We start from the raw sequence: 14,138 nt of genomic DNA, 5'->3' as shown, positions 1-14,138 counted from the left end.
GTACAGAGTAAAACTTTCTTTTTCTTGTCTGTTGGAGGTGTCGAGAAGGAGTGGGCTTTCCTTCCTCCCAACATGCCCCCCCCCCCACTTGAGGACTTATTCCTGATCACCCGCAACGAGGTCATGATGTGATGAGTATCATGATAATCTCCGATCATGATCCTTTCCTGGCTTTCCTGGAAAGTCTTGTCCAATACTTAATAGGACCAGAACTCATGATGTCCATGCCCACAGCCACGGGCTACTAGTTAGTAGTCGTCCAGGATGGAGCCTGAGTGGAACCAACGACCAGCGTGCGTGTAAGGAGTCTGAGTCTCTTGTCTCTCTAGCCAGTGAGATACAATGTATCTAGCGCTACGAGAGACAGATACGGAGCGCCCTCAGCAAATTGATCCACTCCGGAGCGGCTGCACGCAATGCCGTGGGTTTAGTGACCCTGAACGATGGAGGGTTGGAACGGATTTTGGTTTGCCTGTGGTGGGCGCTGCGGGCGCTACGGGCGAGGGTTGAAAGGGAAGCACGTCCGAAGCTTCAAATCCTTCAACCAGAGTGTTGGTAACGCTGCCTGACGCTTGCATGCCTGAGAATGCGGGCAGCGACCGCTAGGCCCACGGAGATATTGTGCGTTAGTGGCTCCCCCGAGGAAACTTTCCTTTATTCAACTAAGTGTGGGAGACGGTCCGCATCCCGCCCGGAAGTCACTTGGGCTAAATTTGATTGAGGACCCATCCATGGTTGCTGTCTTCCCTCGATCCTGGCTCGTTTCAATCTCTTTGGTTCATTATTCTTTCCCCCCTCACAAACCTCCGTTTTATAGCGTCGGGCAAACTGATCCTGCCCTAACCTACTCTAAGCCATTAGACAAGATGGTTTTTGGTGGAGTTTTCTTGCCCAGGATTTTTTCTTCTCTTTTCCCTCAATTTTCTCTGTGATTTTATTTCCCTTTTGGTACACCCTCACATTCACTGTATGTCCGGATGATCCCCCATTATTGTGATCACCGTTATTTTCTTGCTCGTCTTGTTACTGGTAAGACGGATACATACAAGCCGCGAACCGAGGCAATGGGAACTCGTATCAGAGCCTCAGGCAAAAAAAAAAAGAACGAAGGGTTGAATCTTCTTTGGTACCGGTTGGGAGGCAGGGTGTCGTACTAGAAGGGCGGAATACCAGCGACATCTTCAACACCAATCATTTACCGCCAGCCTCGAACTGACCCAAAGTTATCAATCTGGGTGAGAACTGGTTTTTGGCGACCCGAAGTTAGGTATCCATGCTGTGCCTCTTGGCTTTTTGGAAGCGAAGGGAAAGGGAGGGAAATGCTAAGGATAGAGAAGAAGTGGTAGACTAGAGAAGGATACCGATATAAAGAAATCCAATTCTGCCCGAAAGGGGAAAAGCATATGGAAAAGAAAAACCGGAAAAGGGAGAAATCAAAAGATCGGAAATACTAAGTAGAGGCCAAAAAGGGAGACGAGAACAAAAGAGGAAATAAAAAGAGGGAAGAAAAAAAAATAAAAATAAAAAAAAGAAAAAGAAAAAGGAAGAAAAAGAACAACAAAAGGGGAAATAGAAAAAAAAAAAAAAAAAAAAAAAGGATAGTAGACAAACAAAAACCAATTGGGAAGACGCTAAGCTACTTACCTGCTTCGAACTCGTGGTGGATACAAGCTGTATGTATTTTGTGCGTATGATATACCGACAGCCTATGTGCCCAGGATTATCCCCTGTGGATATAGCATGTAGTATGTAGGTCCGGGTGCACCACCTGGTAACACCTGGGAACACTAGCCAGACTCCCTAGTTAGTGCGTCTGTATGTTGTGGTAGTAGTGAGTTAGTTAGCAAGCTAGTCAACATGTACCATCCATACATACCTAGTACATCGTGCATCCACCCTGGGATCGGTACCAGACAGCAGGCACACAGACGTTGGACGTGTCGCCCTGAGGAGGCAGTGAAGCGCTATCCAAACGTTTAATTTTATTTTTATTTGTCGCTAAGGGAGGAGATAGTTTGATGGAATTGATTGATTGATTGATTGATTGATAGGGCACGAGGGACTGTAAACATGGCAGTAGCGGATCAATACCGGATTATTGATCCAGGTTCCGGACGTCAGTTGGAGAAGAAAAGACCCTCACAGCAGAGAGAGCCAGAGACAAGTCAGGACCTTAGTGATCCGCGTGTAGCTGCCCAGAGGTGCTAAGGAAGCCATGTTCCATGGTTGCCGGAGGGGCTCTACTTCCGGAGAGAACCAATGATGCTCGGAAGGCGCCAGATCGATAGCCAGGCGCATTTCCCACCATCCCCCGACGCATCCTGAACCCATGTCGGTACTCGACCACATCCTGACTCGCAGCAGCAGCAGCAGCAGCAGAGATGCCATCTACAACAAACCACTAAACTCTGGAACCTCCACGTCTCATAACTGGCAGTAGTTCAAACACAAATCCAAGCCAGTCTAGCTAGCCGCCAGATTGTTTACCTTTCTTACTGCTTGCCCTGATTTCTTTCCCCCAACCCAATCTCTCTTTTGCTCTTGGTCCACTCACTCACTCACTCGCTCACTCACTTACTTACTCACTTACTTACTCACTTACTTACTCACTGCCTCTCACTGTCTGTCTGTCTGTCTGTCTGTCTCCCCTGCGTTTCCCACCATTCCAGCCCTTTTTCCCAGGCCCTCTAACCGCCCCGCCTTCGCGCCCGTGGGCCCAACGGGGTCAAGACAGCGGCTGCAACAACCTTAAAGGCAGGGTTGCTTTGCTTTTTGCCTTTTCTCCTTTGCCCTCTACTGTATTCCTCCTCCCCTCCCCTTCCTCTCCGCCGTCTAAATGGACTCTTACTTCCGGGATCGGATTTTCCCTTTCTGATCCGATGATCCAGTCCAATTGACCTAACTCTCGATCGTCCCTCTCCCGATCCATGGTTGTTCTTTTAGTCGCTTCTCTCCTCGTAACGCCTGACACCTACTTGTTGTTATCGATACTATTTATTATTTTTATTTTCTCGCCTATGCCGCTGCCGTGACCGCTACTTTCTCTTTTGTTCTCTTCCCCCGAAGGTATCCTGTCCTTGCGGGGAGGAGACTTTTTTTCTTTTCCCTTTTCCTATTTAGTATCCTCATTCCTCCTTGTGCCTCGGCCGAGATTTGGGGATACTCTTCTCCACTGTGCGACTGTGTGTGTGTGTGTGTGTGCGCGCACGGGTGTGCGTGCATCTTTGCTCTCATACATATTTCCAAGCTTCGGGGTAAAATACACGATTGTGGACTTGGATCATTCTTACTTGCCTTGGCTTTTTGCTCTGCGGCTTTCCACTCCCCTCTTTATTCCACTCCTCTAATTCCCTTCATCGGCCACTGTTTGTTTCCGCAGAGGGTATCTTCAGCGAGTTTGTTATTGTTGCCACCCTTTCGTCCATCCAACCTTTCAATCCAATCATTGGCTCATTTGCGGCGCCGAACTCCAACTTCCTCTATGTGCCACCTGACTTTCGATACCCCGATATCACCCACAGCCTGCATACACCCTGTTGGCTAACATTGGCGTTTTACGTTACCGTCAACCAAGAACGCAGGTCTTTGATTGAACGCACCCCTGTGTCCTTACCATATCTTGAGCAGGAAAAGTCGGATTCTTTCTTAGTGAACCGGTTCCTGGACTTCTGGGTCTCATGTTTGAAATCGGACGAGTTTTGCACCCACCAATCACCATGGCTTCGCCGAATCGCAATAACTACAGCTACCAAGGGTTAGGATCTTATGATTCCGGCCGTTCCAGGCAGAACTCGGGGGCCATGGACATTCACGTCCTCACAGGTCAAGAACCTCCTCGAGAACCCCCACCCAACGATGATCCGTATGATGGTCATGGGGGTCCAGATCAGACAAGCCGTTATACCAGGTACTTCACCCTTTCCCATACTGTGCACCCCACACACCCCGCAAAATCCCTATTCCTCGTGCTGTGCAAAATCGCTAGTATTCTACAACTATCGGGCGACTAATTCAGGGATCTTCTCCTTCTGTTGTTTGTTTAATTTAGGCCTCCAAACAGATGGCTCTTCTATGAAGAAAATGGGAGAACATATCATGGTTATCGCAGAGGAGTTTACCCGCTGCCATGTGATGAAGAGGAGCAGGACCGTCTCGATATCTTCCATAAGCTGTTCACGGTAGCACGGGTGTCCGAGAGCTTAATTTACGCACCTCACCCCCCAAACGGTAGATTCCTAGATCTGGGATGCGGCACTGGGATCTGGGCCATTGACGTGGCCCATAAGTATCCCAATGCTTTCGTGGCTGGGGTAGATCTAGCACCTATACAGCCTCCCAACCACCCTGACAACTGCGAGTTCTATGCGCCTTTTGACTTTGAGGCGCCATGGACACTTGGGGAGAATTCTTGGGATCTAATCCACCTGCAGATGGGTTCCGGCAGTGTTCTGGGCTGGCCGAATCTCTACAAGCGAATCTTAAGGCATCTTCAGCCTGGGGCATGGTTTGAACAAGTGGAAATAGATTTCGAACCCCGCTGCGATGATCGCTCCCTGGATGGACTGGCACTCCGGGAATGGTACCAGTACCTGAAGCAGGCGACACAAGATACTATGAGGCCCATAGCGCACAGCTCCCGGGATACCATCAGACATCTTGAGGAGGCAGGATTTACTCAAATCGACCATCAGATGGTGGGGTTGCCTCTCAACCCTTGGCACCATGATGAACATGAGAAGAAGGTAGCCCGTTGGTATAACCTTGCAATCTCTGAAAGTATCGAGACGCTCAGCCTCGCCCCTTTCAGTCGCATCTTTCACTGGGACCTGGAGAGAATTAGACAAATCACGGCGGAGGTCAAGTCACAGGCCTTCAACAAGGAAATCCACGCTTACAATATCTTACACATATACCAGGCACGGAAGCCGGGCGGCCCGTCCCTTTGAAAATGCTGAAATAATTACGGCAGCGCCGGCTGTAATGCAAATTTCATTTCGGATACCCATATACAGCCTTTTGTGGGAGGGTCCTCCTATCTGTTTACTTCTTTTTTCTATTCCCTTTTTCCTCGATGAGAATAAGTGACGACCGATCCCGTCTCCTTGACGGGATCATACTGAATTGCATATACACCAGAGCGAGCAGAGTCCACAAAACAACTCATGGACTTGAACTCGTGACCAACACTGCTTTTTTGACGCACGAATGCCAGGAACGCAGGCAGGCCTATCTTCGTTGTATTTTTGCCTACTCTAGTGCAGACAGCCGAACGGCACAAGGATCTTGCGGACACGACGTATATCGTCATGCACACTATGAGGATGATTGCCGTCTCAGGAAATACTGCTCGAGTTGAGGAAATATTTAAGCTCTTCAAGAGGATGAGATGCCGGTGTCGGGACTCACGGAAGTGACACGACGACTCTAGAGTATCAGCTTTGCCAGAATCCAAGAGCAACTCATCCTCATGTTGTATTTCTTGGAAACATCTGCAACCAAGGCTGACTGCTCTGCGGTAATGGCACCATCGTGGCAGTTGACTGAGTGCTCGTGGTGACGGACCCCCTGAGGCCTCTCAACACCAGCCACTCAATTATGACCCAACAAACTCCAATGACCATGGCGGTCCTGTGAGAAAGCCACCTTTGATTTGGTACTTCTTAATGGACTAGATGAAAAAGAAGCGAAACGGAGGGCCTAAAAAATAACGCAAAGCCCTTCGAATGGGTTCTATTGAACATTTTTCTCTCCCACCGAAACTCCACCGATCATGTACCGTAAGTATATCGAAGAGTATGTCATGTCCCTTGAGACAGCCTACCAGACGCCAAGAACCCTCTAACTGACATATGACCCAATAGATGACTCGCAAAGTAAGACAGAAGCAACACTCATAACAGTGAGAAAACGCAGTGTGTTAGCCACAAGTACAACTTAGCGCCGCCGACCCTTCTGACCTCGTGTGCTGCCGTTTCTACCGCCACTTACACTGTCCTTCTCCCCATCCCCGTTGGCATTCGTTCGGTCTCGCGCTGTGCCTGGACTACGTCTCCTCATCGTCCCGGGTCCAACCGCGATGATATCATCCTCGCTTTCACTGTCCGAAATATCAAGAAGGACTGGCATGCGAAATGAGGTAACACTATCCTCATCCGCGCCGTCTTTGTTTACTTCGATTGTGAGAACGTCGGGGACTTCGTCTTCCTGGTCTAAACGGCGCTGGTGAATTTCCTCTGCCGGGTGGATATCGAATTCATCTTCACGCTCAACATACTCGACGTTCTCTTCGACCTCACCGAAGTCAGGGGCCAGGGCTGACCATTTCTGAGGCGTCACAATCGACCAAGTATAGATGCATCCAGATTCTAAGCCACAGGCAACCACCATCGGACGGCTAGGGTGCCACTCAACCACTCCTAGTTCTTCGCGGGGGCCTTCCAAAATCTTGACCAGGGAGCCGTGGCTCCGCTCCCAAACATAAATGTCAGGGTTCATGAATGTGGACGCAGTAACAAACTCCCCGGTGGAAGAAAATGCTACATGGTTCCAACTCAAACGGTTCACCACATCTTGGAACTTATGTTCCACTTGGAGTTTGATGTTGGTAGGCTCCAGATCGATACCCAGTTGCGAGAGATCCGGCATGAGTATTGTGCGTATAACGCGATCAGAGCTGTTGACTAGTAGATCCCGACCGTTACTCGCTAGGCGAAGTAAGATCACCACACCATTGCAGAGCCGAGTGGAATGTATTGTGGTACAGGTTTGTGTCTCAATAATATTGATCCAACCCTTAGATGTACCCGCTATAATATGGTTTCCTAGAGCAGTGAAGATCGTAACGCACGTGGAATGTTTCGCATCTTGAGCTGCTTGTTTCGCAGCAACGGCGGGGTCGATTTCTTCGTTCTTTGGAGGCGGAGGGCGAAATGGAGCGGATGGAAGGATGCGCTTGACGGGCTTGGGTAACGAAACATCCACGAGGACAGGCTGATCTTCGAAAAGAGACGCTACAAAGAGCAAGCTGCAGGAGGGGCGCGTCAGCAATGTGCTAGCTGCTAAGCAATAGAAGGGCTGTCATACTGGTTATAAGGGTGTAGTTCTGCGATATAAACGGGTGCTTCGAAGCGGACGGTGCGGACCCGGGAGCCATCTTTCAAATCCCATAAAATACATTTCCAGTCCTGAGAAGAACTCAGAAGATAACGGCCGTCTCTTGACCAACTGTACACCGATTGTAGTTAGCATCAATGTGCGTATGGCGGATTGCGCCGAGGGTGTGTGTGTGAATGAGCTACCTTAATGACTGAATTTGCCTGGTATGACCTCGTAGCTTTCGCGCAACCCCGTTGGTTTCCACATCAAAAATGACTACTGTTCCATCAACCTGGGACACGGTTATTGATTTGATCTTGAAGCAATCCCCGCATGTTGTTGGCAACCAACCCGTCCAGACGCCAGATAGTCTCCTTTGCGATTAAACCGTAGACAAGTCGCATGTCCACTTCCTGATATTGGATTAGTGATCACACCGTAGAAGCTTGATGAAGTGCCACATACTCAGCTTCTCCGTCAACGTGTCTGGATAATCCTGAGCTAGGACAAAGGGATCAACAAGAGACAAATTCATGATGCTAGATTCACACAGAATGGTTCGGCAAGCGTCAAGTCAAAGCCAGCAAGTCAAACGACAAAAGAGGCGGTAAGTTCCCAGCCTGCGAAGAAGGCCGGGAGGTTCGCTCGGGCGCAAACATCCAGTGTAGTCAATAGCCACAGATTTAATGAAATAAAGCCGGGCGGGGAATGGGAAATACCGGCTGGCAAAGTGAATTGAAGCCGAAGGGGAAATAAAGCGACAAGCGGGCGGTGAAGAGGTCACATAAATTTGTCAATGGCCTTCCCCAATCATTGGTCTGTAACTGCACTCTGAGTGGCGGAGAGTTTACTGCCACCTCACATTTGCCCCACTATGGGCTTAGCGTTGCGGACTTTTAAAGGGCCGGATGGTCGCGCTAGCTTGCGGCTCAGAAAACTCGTTGCCCCATCGCCGACTGACCTGACGTCCAACCGTCTCCCTTTCATCACCTCAACACGCCTCCTGTCCATCGCCCAACAACCCCGACCATCGCGCTTTGCATCGCGATATCACTTTCCGAGCTGGAGATATCGCCAAGATCGACCGTGACCCTCTTTTTTCCCGCCCTTTTCGAGCTTCGCGCAGTCGGTGGATAAGGTCGCAGGCGCCCTCGTGGCAAGGGCTGCCAGAGGCCTAGGCCGGCCAGTTTGCTCGCAAACATTTGCATCATCGCTTCAGCCCATTTAGACTGTCTATAGATCAGTGCTTCCGACACGTCAGTTTCTGTCTTGCTCGGTCATATTTCGACTCCGTCATCATCGCATACCCTCGGAGAACGATCAACCGACGACACCAACCACCATCATGGCGAACGTGTACTTTCCCTACTCCAAGGCGCCTCTGCGCACCATCAAGGAGATCCAGTTTGGTTTGTTCTCACCCGAGGAGATCAAGCGGATGAGTGTGGTCCATGTTGAATATCCGGAGACGATGGTTTGTTTTTCCTCAAGTGCCGCCCACACCGACTGAACGTGGCAAAACGCTAACGCGGTAACACAACAAACAGGATGATCAACGGCAACGGCCGCGCACAAAGGGTTTGAACGATCCACGCTTGGGAACAATCGATCGGCAATGGAACTGTGAAACTTGTGAGGAAGGCCAGAAGGAGTGTCCTGGTCATTTCGGACATATTGAGCTTGCCACACCGGTTTATCATATTGGTATGTTGTCGGCCAGCCAGGGGATTTTAGTCTCATATTGTACGCTTGCTAACATTTGCTCCAGGTTTCTTGACTAAGATCAAGAAGCTGCTTGAGACGGTCTGCCACAACTGTGGCAAGATCAAAGCCAATACGGTTAGTCATCCCTTATGGGATGGCAAATCTATCACGGCATATTTGCTGACATGAAACCAGTCCGACCCCAAGTTTTTAGAAGCCCTGCGCATGCGAGACCCCAAGAGACGATTCGACCACATCTGGCGACTGTCCAAAGACGTCCTTATCTGCGAAGCCGACCCTCCCCCGGACGATGACGAGCCCTTCTCGAAAGAGAACTCCAAACCCGTTCGGATGCACGGTGGTTGCGGTAATGCCCAACCTCAGATTCGTAAGGAAGGTATCACTCTTGTTGGAACGTGGAAGCCAAATAAGATGATGGACGAGATGGACATGCAGCAACCTGAGAAGAAGGTTATCACCCCGCAGGTTGCGTTGAACGTTTTCCGTAACATCTCTTACGAGGACGTTCGTATCATGGGTTTGAGCAATGACTATGCCCGTCCTGAGTGGATGATCATCACCGTCTTGCCGGTTCCCCCTCCTCCTGTTCGTCCCAGTGTGCTTGTCGGCGGCAGCACCAGCGGCCAGCGTGGTGAGGATGATCTGACATATAAGCTGGCTGAAATTGTCAGAGCCAACCAGAATGTTCAACGCTGTGAGCAGGAAGGCGCCCCAGAGCACGTCGTGCGCGAGTTCGAGTCGCTCTTGCAGTACCATGTCGCCACTTATATGGACAACGATATCGCTGGTCAGCCGAAGGCCATGCAGAAGTCGAATCGCCCAGTCAAGGCTATTCGGAGTCGTTTGAAGGGTAAGGAGGGTCGTTTACGACAGAACTTGATGGGTAAGCGTGTGGATTTCTCTGCACGTACTGTCATTACTGGTGACCCCAACTTGTCTCTTGAGGAGGTCGGTGTTCCGAAGAGTATCGCGAGAACCTTGACTTATCCCGAGGTTGTCACACCCTACAACATCGAGAAATTGCAGACTCTGGTCTCGAACGGTCCGAACGAACACCCGGGTGCTCGGTATATTGTCCGAGACAATGGCGAGCGCATTGATCTTCGTCATGCCAAGAGAGCAGGTGGTCAACAGTTGTTGTACGGATGGAAGGTTGAGCGTCACATCATGGACGGCGATGTCATTCTGTTCAATCGACAGCCCTCTCTGCACAAAGAGTCCATGATGGGTCACCGTGTTCGCGTCATGCCCTATTCCACTTTCCGGTTGAATTTGTCTGTCACTACCCCTTACAACGCCGATTTCGATGGTGATGAGATGAACTTGCACGTCCCTCAGAGCGAGGAATCGCGCGCGGAATTGAGTCAACTGGCATTGGTCCCCATGAACATCGTGTCTCCCCAGCGAAACGGCCCGCTCATGGGTATCGTGCAGGATACGCTGTGTGGTATTTACAAGATTTGCCGGCGTGATGTCTTCTTGACCAAGGATCAAGTTATGAACATCATGATGTGGGTTCCTGATTGGGATGGGGTGATTCCTCCCCCGGCAATTCTGAAGCCTAGACCTCGCTGGACAGGAAAGCAGATGATCAGTATGGCGCTTCCTTCTGGTCTTAACCTTCTGCGTGTGGACAAGGATAACTCGCCGCTTTCTGAGAAGTTCTCGCCTCTGGCTGACGGTGGTCTTCTTATCCACAACGGTCAACTGATGTATGGTATGTTGTCCAAGAAGACTGTTGGTGCTAGCGGTGGTGGTGTCATCCATACTATCTTTAACGAGTATGGTCATGGTACGGCTGTTGCTTTCTTCAATGGTGCGCAGAGAATTGTCAACTACTGGCTTCTGCACCACGGTTTCAGTATTGGTATCGGTGACACTATCCCCGATGAGCTTACAATCCAGCGGATTGAGAACTGTGTGCGCAACAGAAAGAAGGAGGTCGAGTCGATTACTGCAAGTGCTACTGACAACACTCTCGAGCCTCTACCCGGTATGAACGTCCGTGAGACCTTCGAGAGTAAGGTGTCTCGTGCTTTGAACAACGCTCGTGATGAGGCTGGTAGCGAAACCGAAAAGAGTTTGAAGGATCTGAACAACGCCATCCAGATGGCGCGTTCCGGTTCTAAGGGTTCGACTATTAACATCTCCCAGATGACTGCTGTGGTCGGACAACAGTCAGTCGAAGGAAAGCGTATTCCTTTCGGATTCAAGTACCGTACCTTGCCTCACTTCACCAAGGACGATTACTCTCCCGAATCCCGTGGATTTGTTGAAAACTCTTATCTGCGTGGTTTGACCCCCACCGAGTTCTTCTTCCACGCTATGGCTGGTAGAGAAGGTTTGATTGATACCGCTGTCAAGACCGCTGAAACTGGTTACATCCAACGTAAGCTGGTCAAGGCTCTTGAAGAAGTTATGGTCAAGTATGATGGCACTGTTCGGAACTCTTTGGGTGATATCATCCAGTTCATCTACGGAGAAGATGGTCTTGATGGTGCTCATATCGAGAACCAGCGGGTGGACATCATCAAGTGCTCGGATGACAAATTCCGTGATCGTTTCCGTGTCGATCTGATGGATCCTGAGCGCACCCTAGGACCAGAGGTACTGGAGCAGGCCAACGAAATCGCAGGTGATGTCGAGGTCCAGAGACATCTGGATGAAGAATGGGAGGATCTTCTTAAGGATCGTGCGTTCCTTCGCTCTGTAGCAAAGGAAGACGAGGAGATGATGCAGCTTCCGATAAATGTGCAGCGTATTCTGGAAACCGCCAGAACTACATTCAGGATCCGCGAGGGTACCATCAGCGATCTTCATCCCGCTGAGGTCATCCCTCAAGTGCGTTCTCTGCTGGATCGTTTGCTTGTGGTTCGCGGAAATGATATCATTTCGCGTGAAGCTCAGGAAAACGCGACATTGCTTTTCAAGGCCCAGCTTCGCAGCCGTCTCGCGTTCCGCAGATTGGTTACGGAGTACTCCATGAACAAGCTGGCATTCCAGCATGTTATTGGAGCTATTGAGAGCCGATTCGCCAAGGCTGGTGCCAACCCTGGCGAAATGGTTGGTGTGCTTGCTGCTCAGTCCATTGGTGAGCCTGCCACGCAGATGACACTGAACACTTTCCACTTTGCTGGTGTCTCGTCCAAGAATGTCACCTTGGGTGTTCCTCGTCTAAAGGAAATTCTAAACGTCGCTACCAACATCAAGACGCCCTCTATGACGGTTTACCAGGAAGCTGCTCGGTCATTTGACAAGGAGGGTGCCAAACAATTGCGTAGCGCTGTCGAACACACAAGCTTGCGTTCCGTTACGGAAGCAACCGAGATCTACTACGATCCCGATATCCAGACTACGGTCATCGAAAACGATCGGGATATGGTCGAGTCCTACTTCATCATTCCCGAAGATGTCACGGATGATGCGTCGCGCCAGTCCAAGTGGTTGCTCCGTATTATCCTCAGTCGGCCGAAGCTTCTGGATAAGGGTCTCACTGTGCAGGATGTCGCTTCTAGGATCAAGGCTGCCTACCCCAAGGATATCGCTGTCATCTTCAGTGATAACAACGCCGATGAGCAGGTCATCCGTATCCGTCAGGTCCAGGATTACAAGGAGGACGAGGAGGATGACGACATTGAATACGATGTTACGCTTAAGAAGTTGGAGCAGCATCTCCTTGACACTCTTACCCTCCGTGGTGTTCCCGGCGTCGAGCGGGCGTTCATCAACGAGAAGAGCAAGGTCAGAGTTCTGGAAGATGGATCATTGTTCGCTAGCAAGACCGACCCGCTTTGCAAGGAGTGGGTTCTCGAAACAAGTGGCTCGTCTTTGGGTGAGGTTCTGGCAATCCCCGGTGTCGATGCTACTCGCACGTACTCCAACCAGTTTATCGAGGTTTTCGAGGTGTTTGGTATCGAAGCCGCACGGACAGCTGTTCTTCGCGAATTGACCCAGGTGCTTGCGTTCGACGGTTCTTATGTCAACCACCGCCATTTGGCGCTGCTGGTCGATGTCATGACTGTACGAGGCTACCTGACACCCGTCACTCGACACGGTATCAACCGTGCTGATAACGGTGCACTCATGCGTTGTTCGTTCGAAGAAACCGTCGAGATTCTGTTGGAAGCGGCCGCTTTCGGAGAGCTGGACGATTGCCGTGGTGTTTCTGAGAACCTTATTTTGGGCCAGATGGCTCCTGCTGGTACCGGAGAGTTCGATATCTACCTTGACCAGAACCTCATGAACACTGTCGTGTCGAACAATGCTCGCTTCGGTGTTATGGGAGCGATCGGCGCCAAGGATGCCATCATCTCCGACGGCGCTGCTACTCAGTATGACACGGGCTCGCCTATGCAGGAGAGTGCTTACATCGGCACTCCCGACCCCGAATCGAACTTCTCTCCCATTCGCCAAGCCGGTGCCGAGACTCCTGGTGGCTTCACCGAATACCAGCCTACTGGCGGCTTTGGAGGCGGGTTCAGTCCGGCAGCTACAAGCCCAGCTGGCTATTCCCCAAGCAGTCCGTTCAGCGCGAACCCGACGTCGCCTGGCTACTCCCCGACTTCGAGTTATTCTCCCACGTCACCGGGTATGGCTATCACCAGTCCTCGTTTCATGTCGACGTCTCCTGGGTTCTCCCCAGCGAGTCCGTCATTTGCTCCGACATCACCAGCATACTCTCCTACCTCTCCTGCGTATGGCCAGGCATCTCCCACGTCGCCATCGTACTCGCCAACTTCGCCAGGGTTCTCACCGACGTCGCCGAACTACAGTCCTACTTCACCCAGTTTCAGCCCGGCTTCACCGGCCTTTAGCCCAACCTCGCCTAGCTACAGCCCGACAAGCCCTGCTGTTGGTGGTGTTGGCCGGCATCTGTCACCCACTTCTCCTACCTCACCTAAGTACACGCCTACTTCGCCTGGGTGGTCTCCTACGAGCCCCCAGACGTATTCTCCTACATCTCCCAACTTTGCCGGCTCGCCGACGTCACCTGGAGGACCAACGTCTCCTGGCTACAGCCCGACGTCGCCGGCTTTCAGCCCTACGTAAGTCACTCATGAGCAACGATTGAATATCATTTGGTCACTAACCAAGCATGCAGATCTCCACGCCAGTGAAATCCTAAGATGGTTGCTTTGCTCCTTTCTGACCTTCGCTGTATCATTGTACTATCACCTACCTCCCAGACGACCTCTAAGAGGAACAAAAGAAAAAAACATCTTGCATTGTATGTTGCGGAATTGGTTGGTTATTTCATGCAGAATTTGGGGCGCCTGTAGCCTTTCCCTTTCACCCATCCGTTTTTAAACTGTATGTTT

At 50.8% G+C, this 14,138-nt stretch overlaps 3 protein-coding genes across 3 annotated transcripts; 2 read left to right on the top strand and 1 right to left on the bottom strand.

Annotated features, from left to right (window-relative positions):
- The first annotated feature begins 3,456 nt into the window (after positions 1-3,456).
- Positions 3,457-5,406, top strand: BO79DRAFT_31304 (class I SAM-dependent methyltransferase). Its single transcript, XM_025689059.1, has 2 exons — positions 3,457-3,907; positions 4,049-5,406. Exons 1-2 carry the CDS (start codon positions 3,678-3,680, stop codon positions 4,944-4,946), a joined length of 1,128 nt encoding a protein of 375 aa, XP_025538321.1. The 5' UTR covers positions 3,457-3,677; the 3' UTR covers positions 4,947-5,406.
- Positions 5,407-5,849: 443 nt separating this feature from the next.
- On the bottom strand, positions 5,850-7,795 carry BO79DRAFT_288568 (Set1-mediated histone H3-K4 methylation subunit Swd1). Its single transcript, XM_025688700.1, has 5 exons — positions 7,561-7,795; positions 7,447-7,508; positions 7,299-7,387; positions 7,084-7,224; positions 5,850-7,024 (listed from the first exon to the last, which is right to left on the bottom strand). Exons 1-5 carry the CDS (start codon positions 7,628-7,630, stop codon positions 5,935-5,937), a joined length of 1,452 nt encoding a protein of 483 aa, XP_025538320.1. The 5' UTR covers positions 7,631-7,795; the 3' UTR covers positions 5,850-5,934.
- A 562-nt stretch (positions 7,796-8,357) lies between these two features.
- On the top strand, positions 8,358-14,129 carry BO79DRAFT_31283 (DNA-directed RNA polymerase II core subunit RPO21). Its single transcript, XM_025689058.1, has 5 exons — positions 8,358-8,569; positions 8,643-8,799; positions 8,864-8,934; positions 8,995-13,865; positions 13,922-14,129. Exons 1-5 carry the CDS (start codon positions 8,441-8,443, stop codon positions 13,935-13,937), a joined length of 5,244 nt encoding a protein of 1,747 aa, XP_025538319.1. The 5' UTR covers positions 8,358-8,440; the 3' UTR covers positions 13,938-14,129.
- The last annotated feature ends 9 nt before the right edge of the window (positions 14,130-14,138 follow it).

This window comes from Aspergillus costaricaensis (genome assembly GCF_003184835.1).
Source record: "Aspergillus costaricaensis CBS 115574 unplaced genomic scaffold BO79scaffold_21, whole genome shotgun sequence".
In the NCBI taxonomy this organism is placed as follows: Eukaryota; Fungi; Ascomycota; class Eurotiomycetes; order Eurotiales; family Aspergillaceae; genus Aspergillus; species Aspergillus costaricensis.
The sequence above is the reverse complement of the archived record's forward strand: the minus strand, read 5'-3'. Positions and strand labels throughout refer to the sequence as shown.

What these genes read in the sequence shown, in the direction of transcription:
- BO79DRAFT_31304 (XM_025689059.1), top strand. Translation starts at nt 3,678, where the DNA reads ATGTTTGAAATCGGACGAGTTTTGCACCCACCAATCACCATGGCTTCG. An exon ending in CAGACAAGCCGTTATACCAG is followed by an intron (nt 3,908 to 4,048) that starts GTACTTCACCCT and finishes TGTTTAATTTAG; the next exon opens with GCCTCCAAACAGATGGCTCT.
- BO79DRAFT_288568 (XM_025688700.1), bottom strand. Translation starts at nt 7,630, where the DNA reads ATGAATTTGTCTCTTGTTGATCCCTTTGTCCTAGCTCAGGATTATCCA. An exon ending in ACTATCTGGCGTCTGGACGG is followed by an intron (nt 7,388 to 7,446) that starts GTTGGTTGCCAA and finishes ACCGTGTCCCAG; the next exon opens with GTTGATGGAACAGTAGTCAT. An exon ending in AGGCAAATTCAGTCATTAAG is followed by an intron (nt 7,225 to 7,298) that starts GTAGCTCATTCA and finishes ATCGGTGTACAG; the next exon opens with TTGGTCAAGAGACGGCCGTT.
- BO79DRAFT_31283 (XM_025689058.1), top strand. Translation starts at nt 8,441, where the DNA reads ATGGCGAACGTGTACTTTCCCTACTCCAAGGCGCCTCTGCGCACCATC. An exon ending in TTGAATATCCGGAGACGATG is followed by an intron (nt 8,570 to 8,642) that starts GTTTGTTTTTCC and finishes CACAACAAACAG; the next exon opens with GATGATCAACGGCAACGGCC. An exon ending in GCAAGATCAAAGCCAATACG is followed by an intron (nt 8,935 to 8,994) that starts GTTAGTCATCCC and finishes ACATGAAACCAG; the next exon opens with TCCGACCCCAAGTTTTTAGA.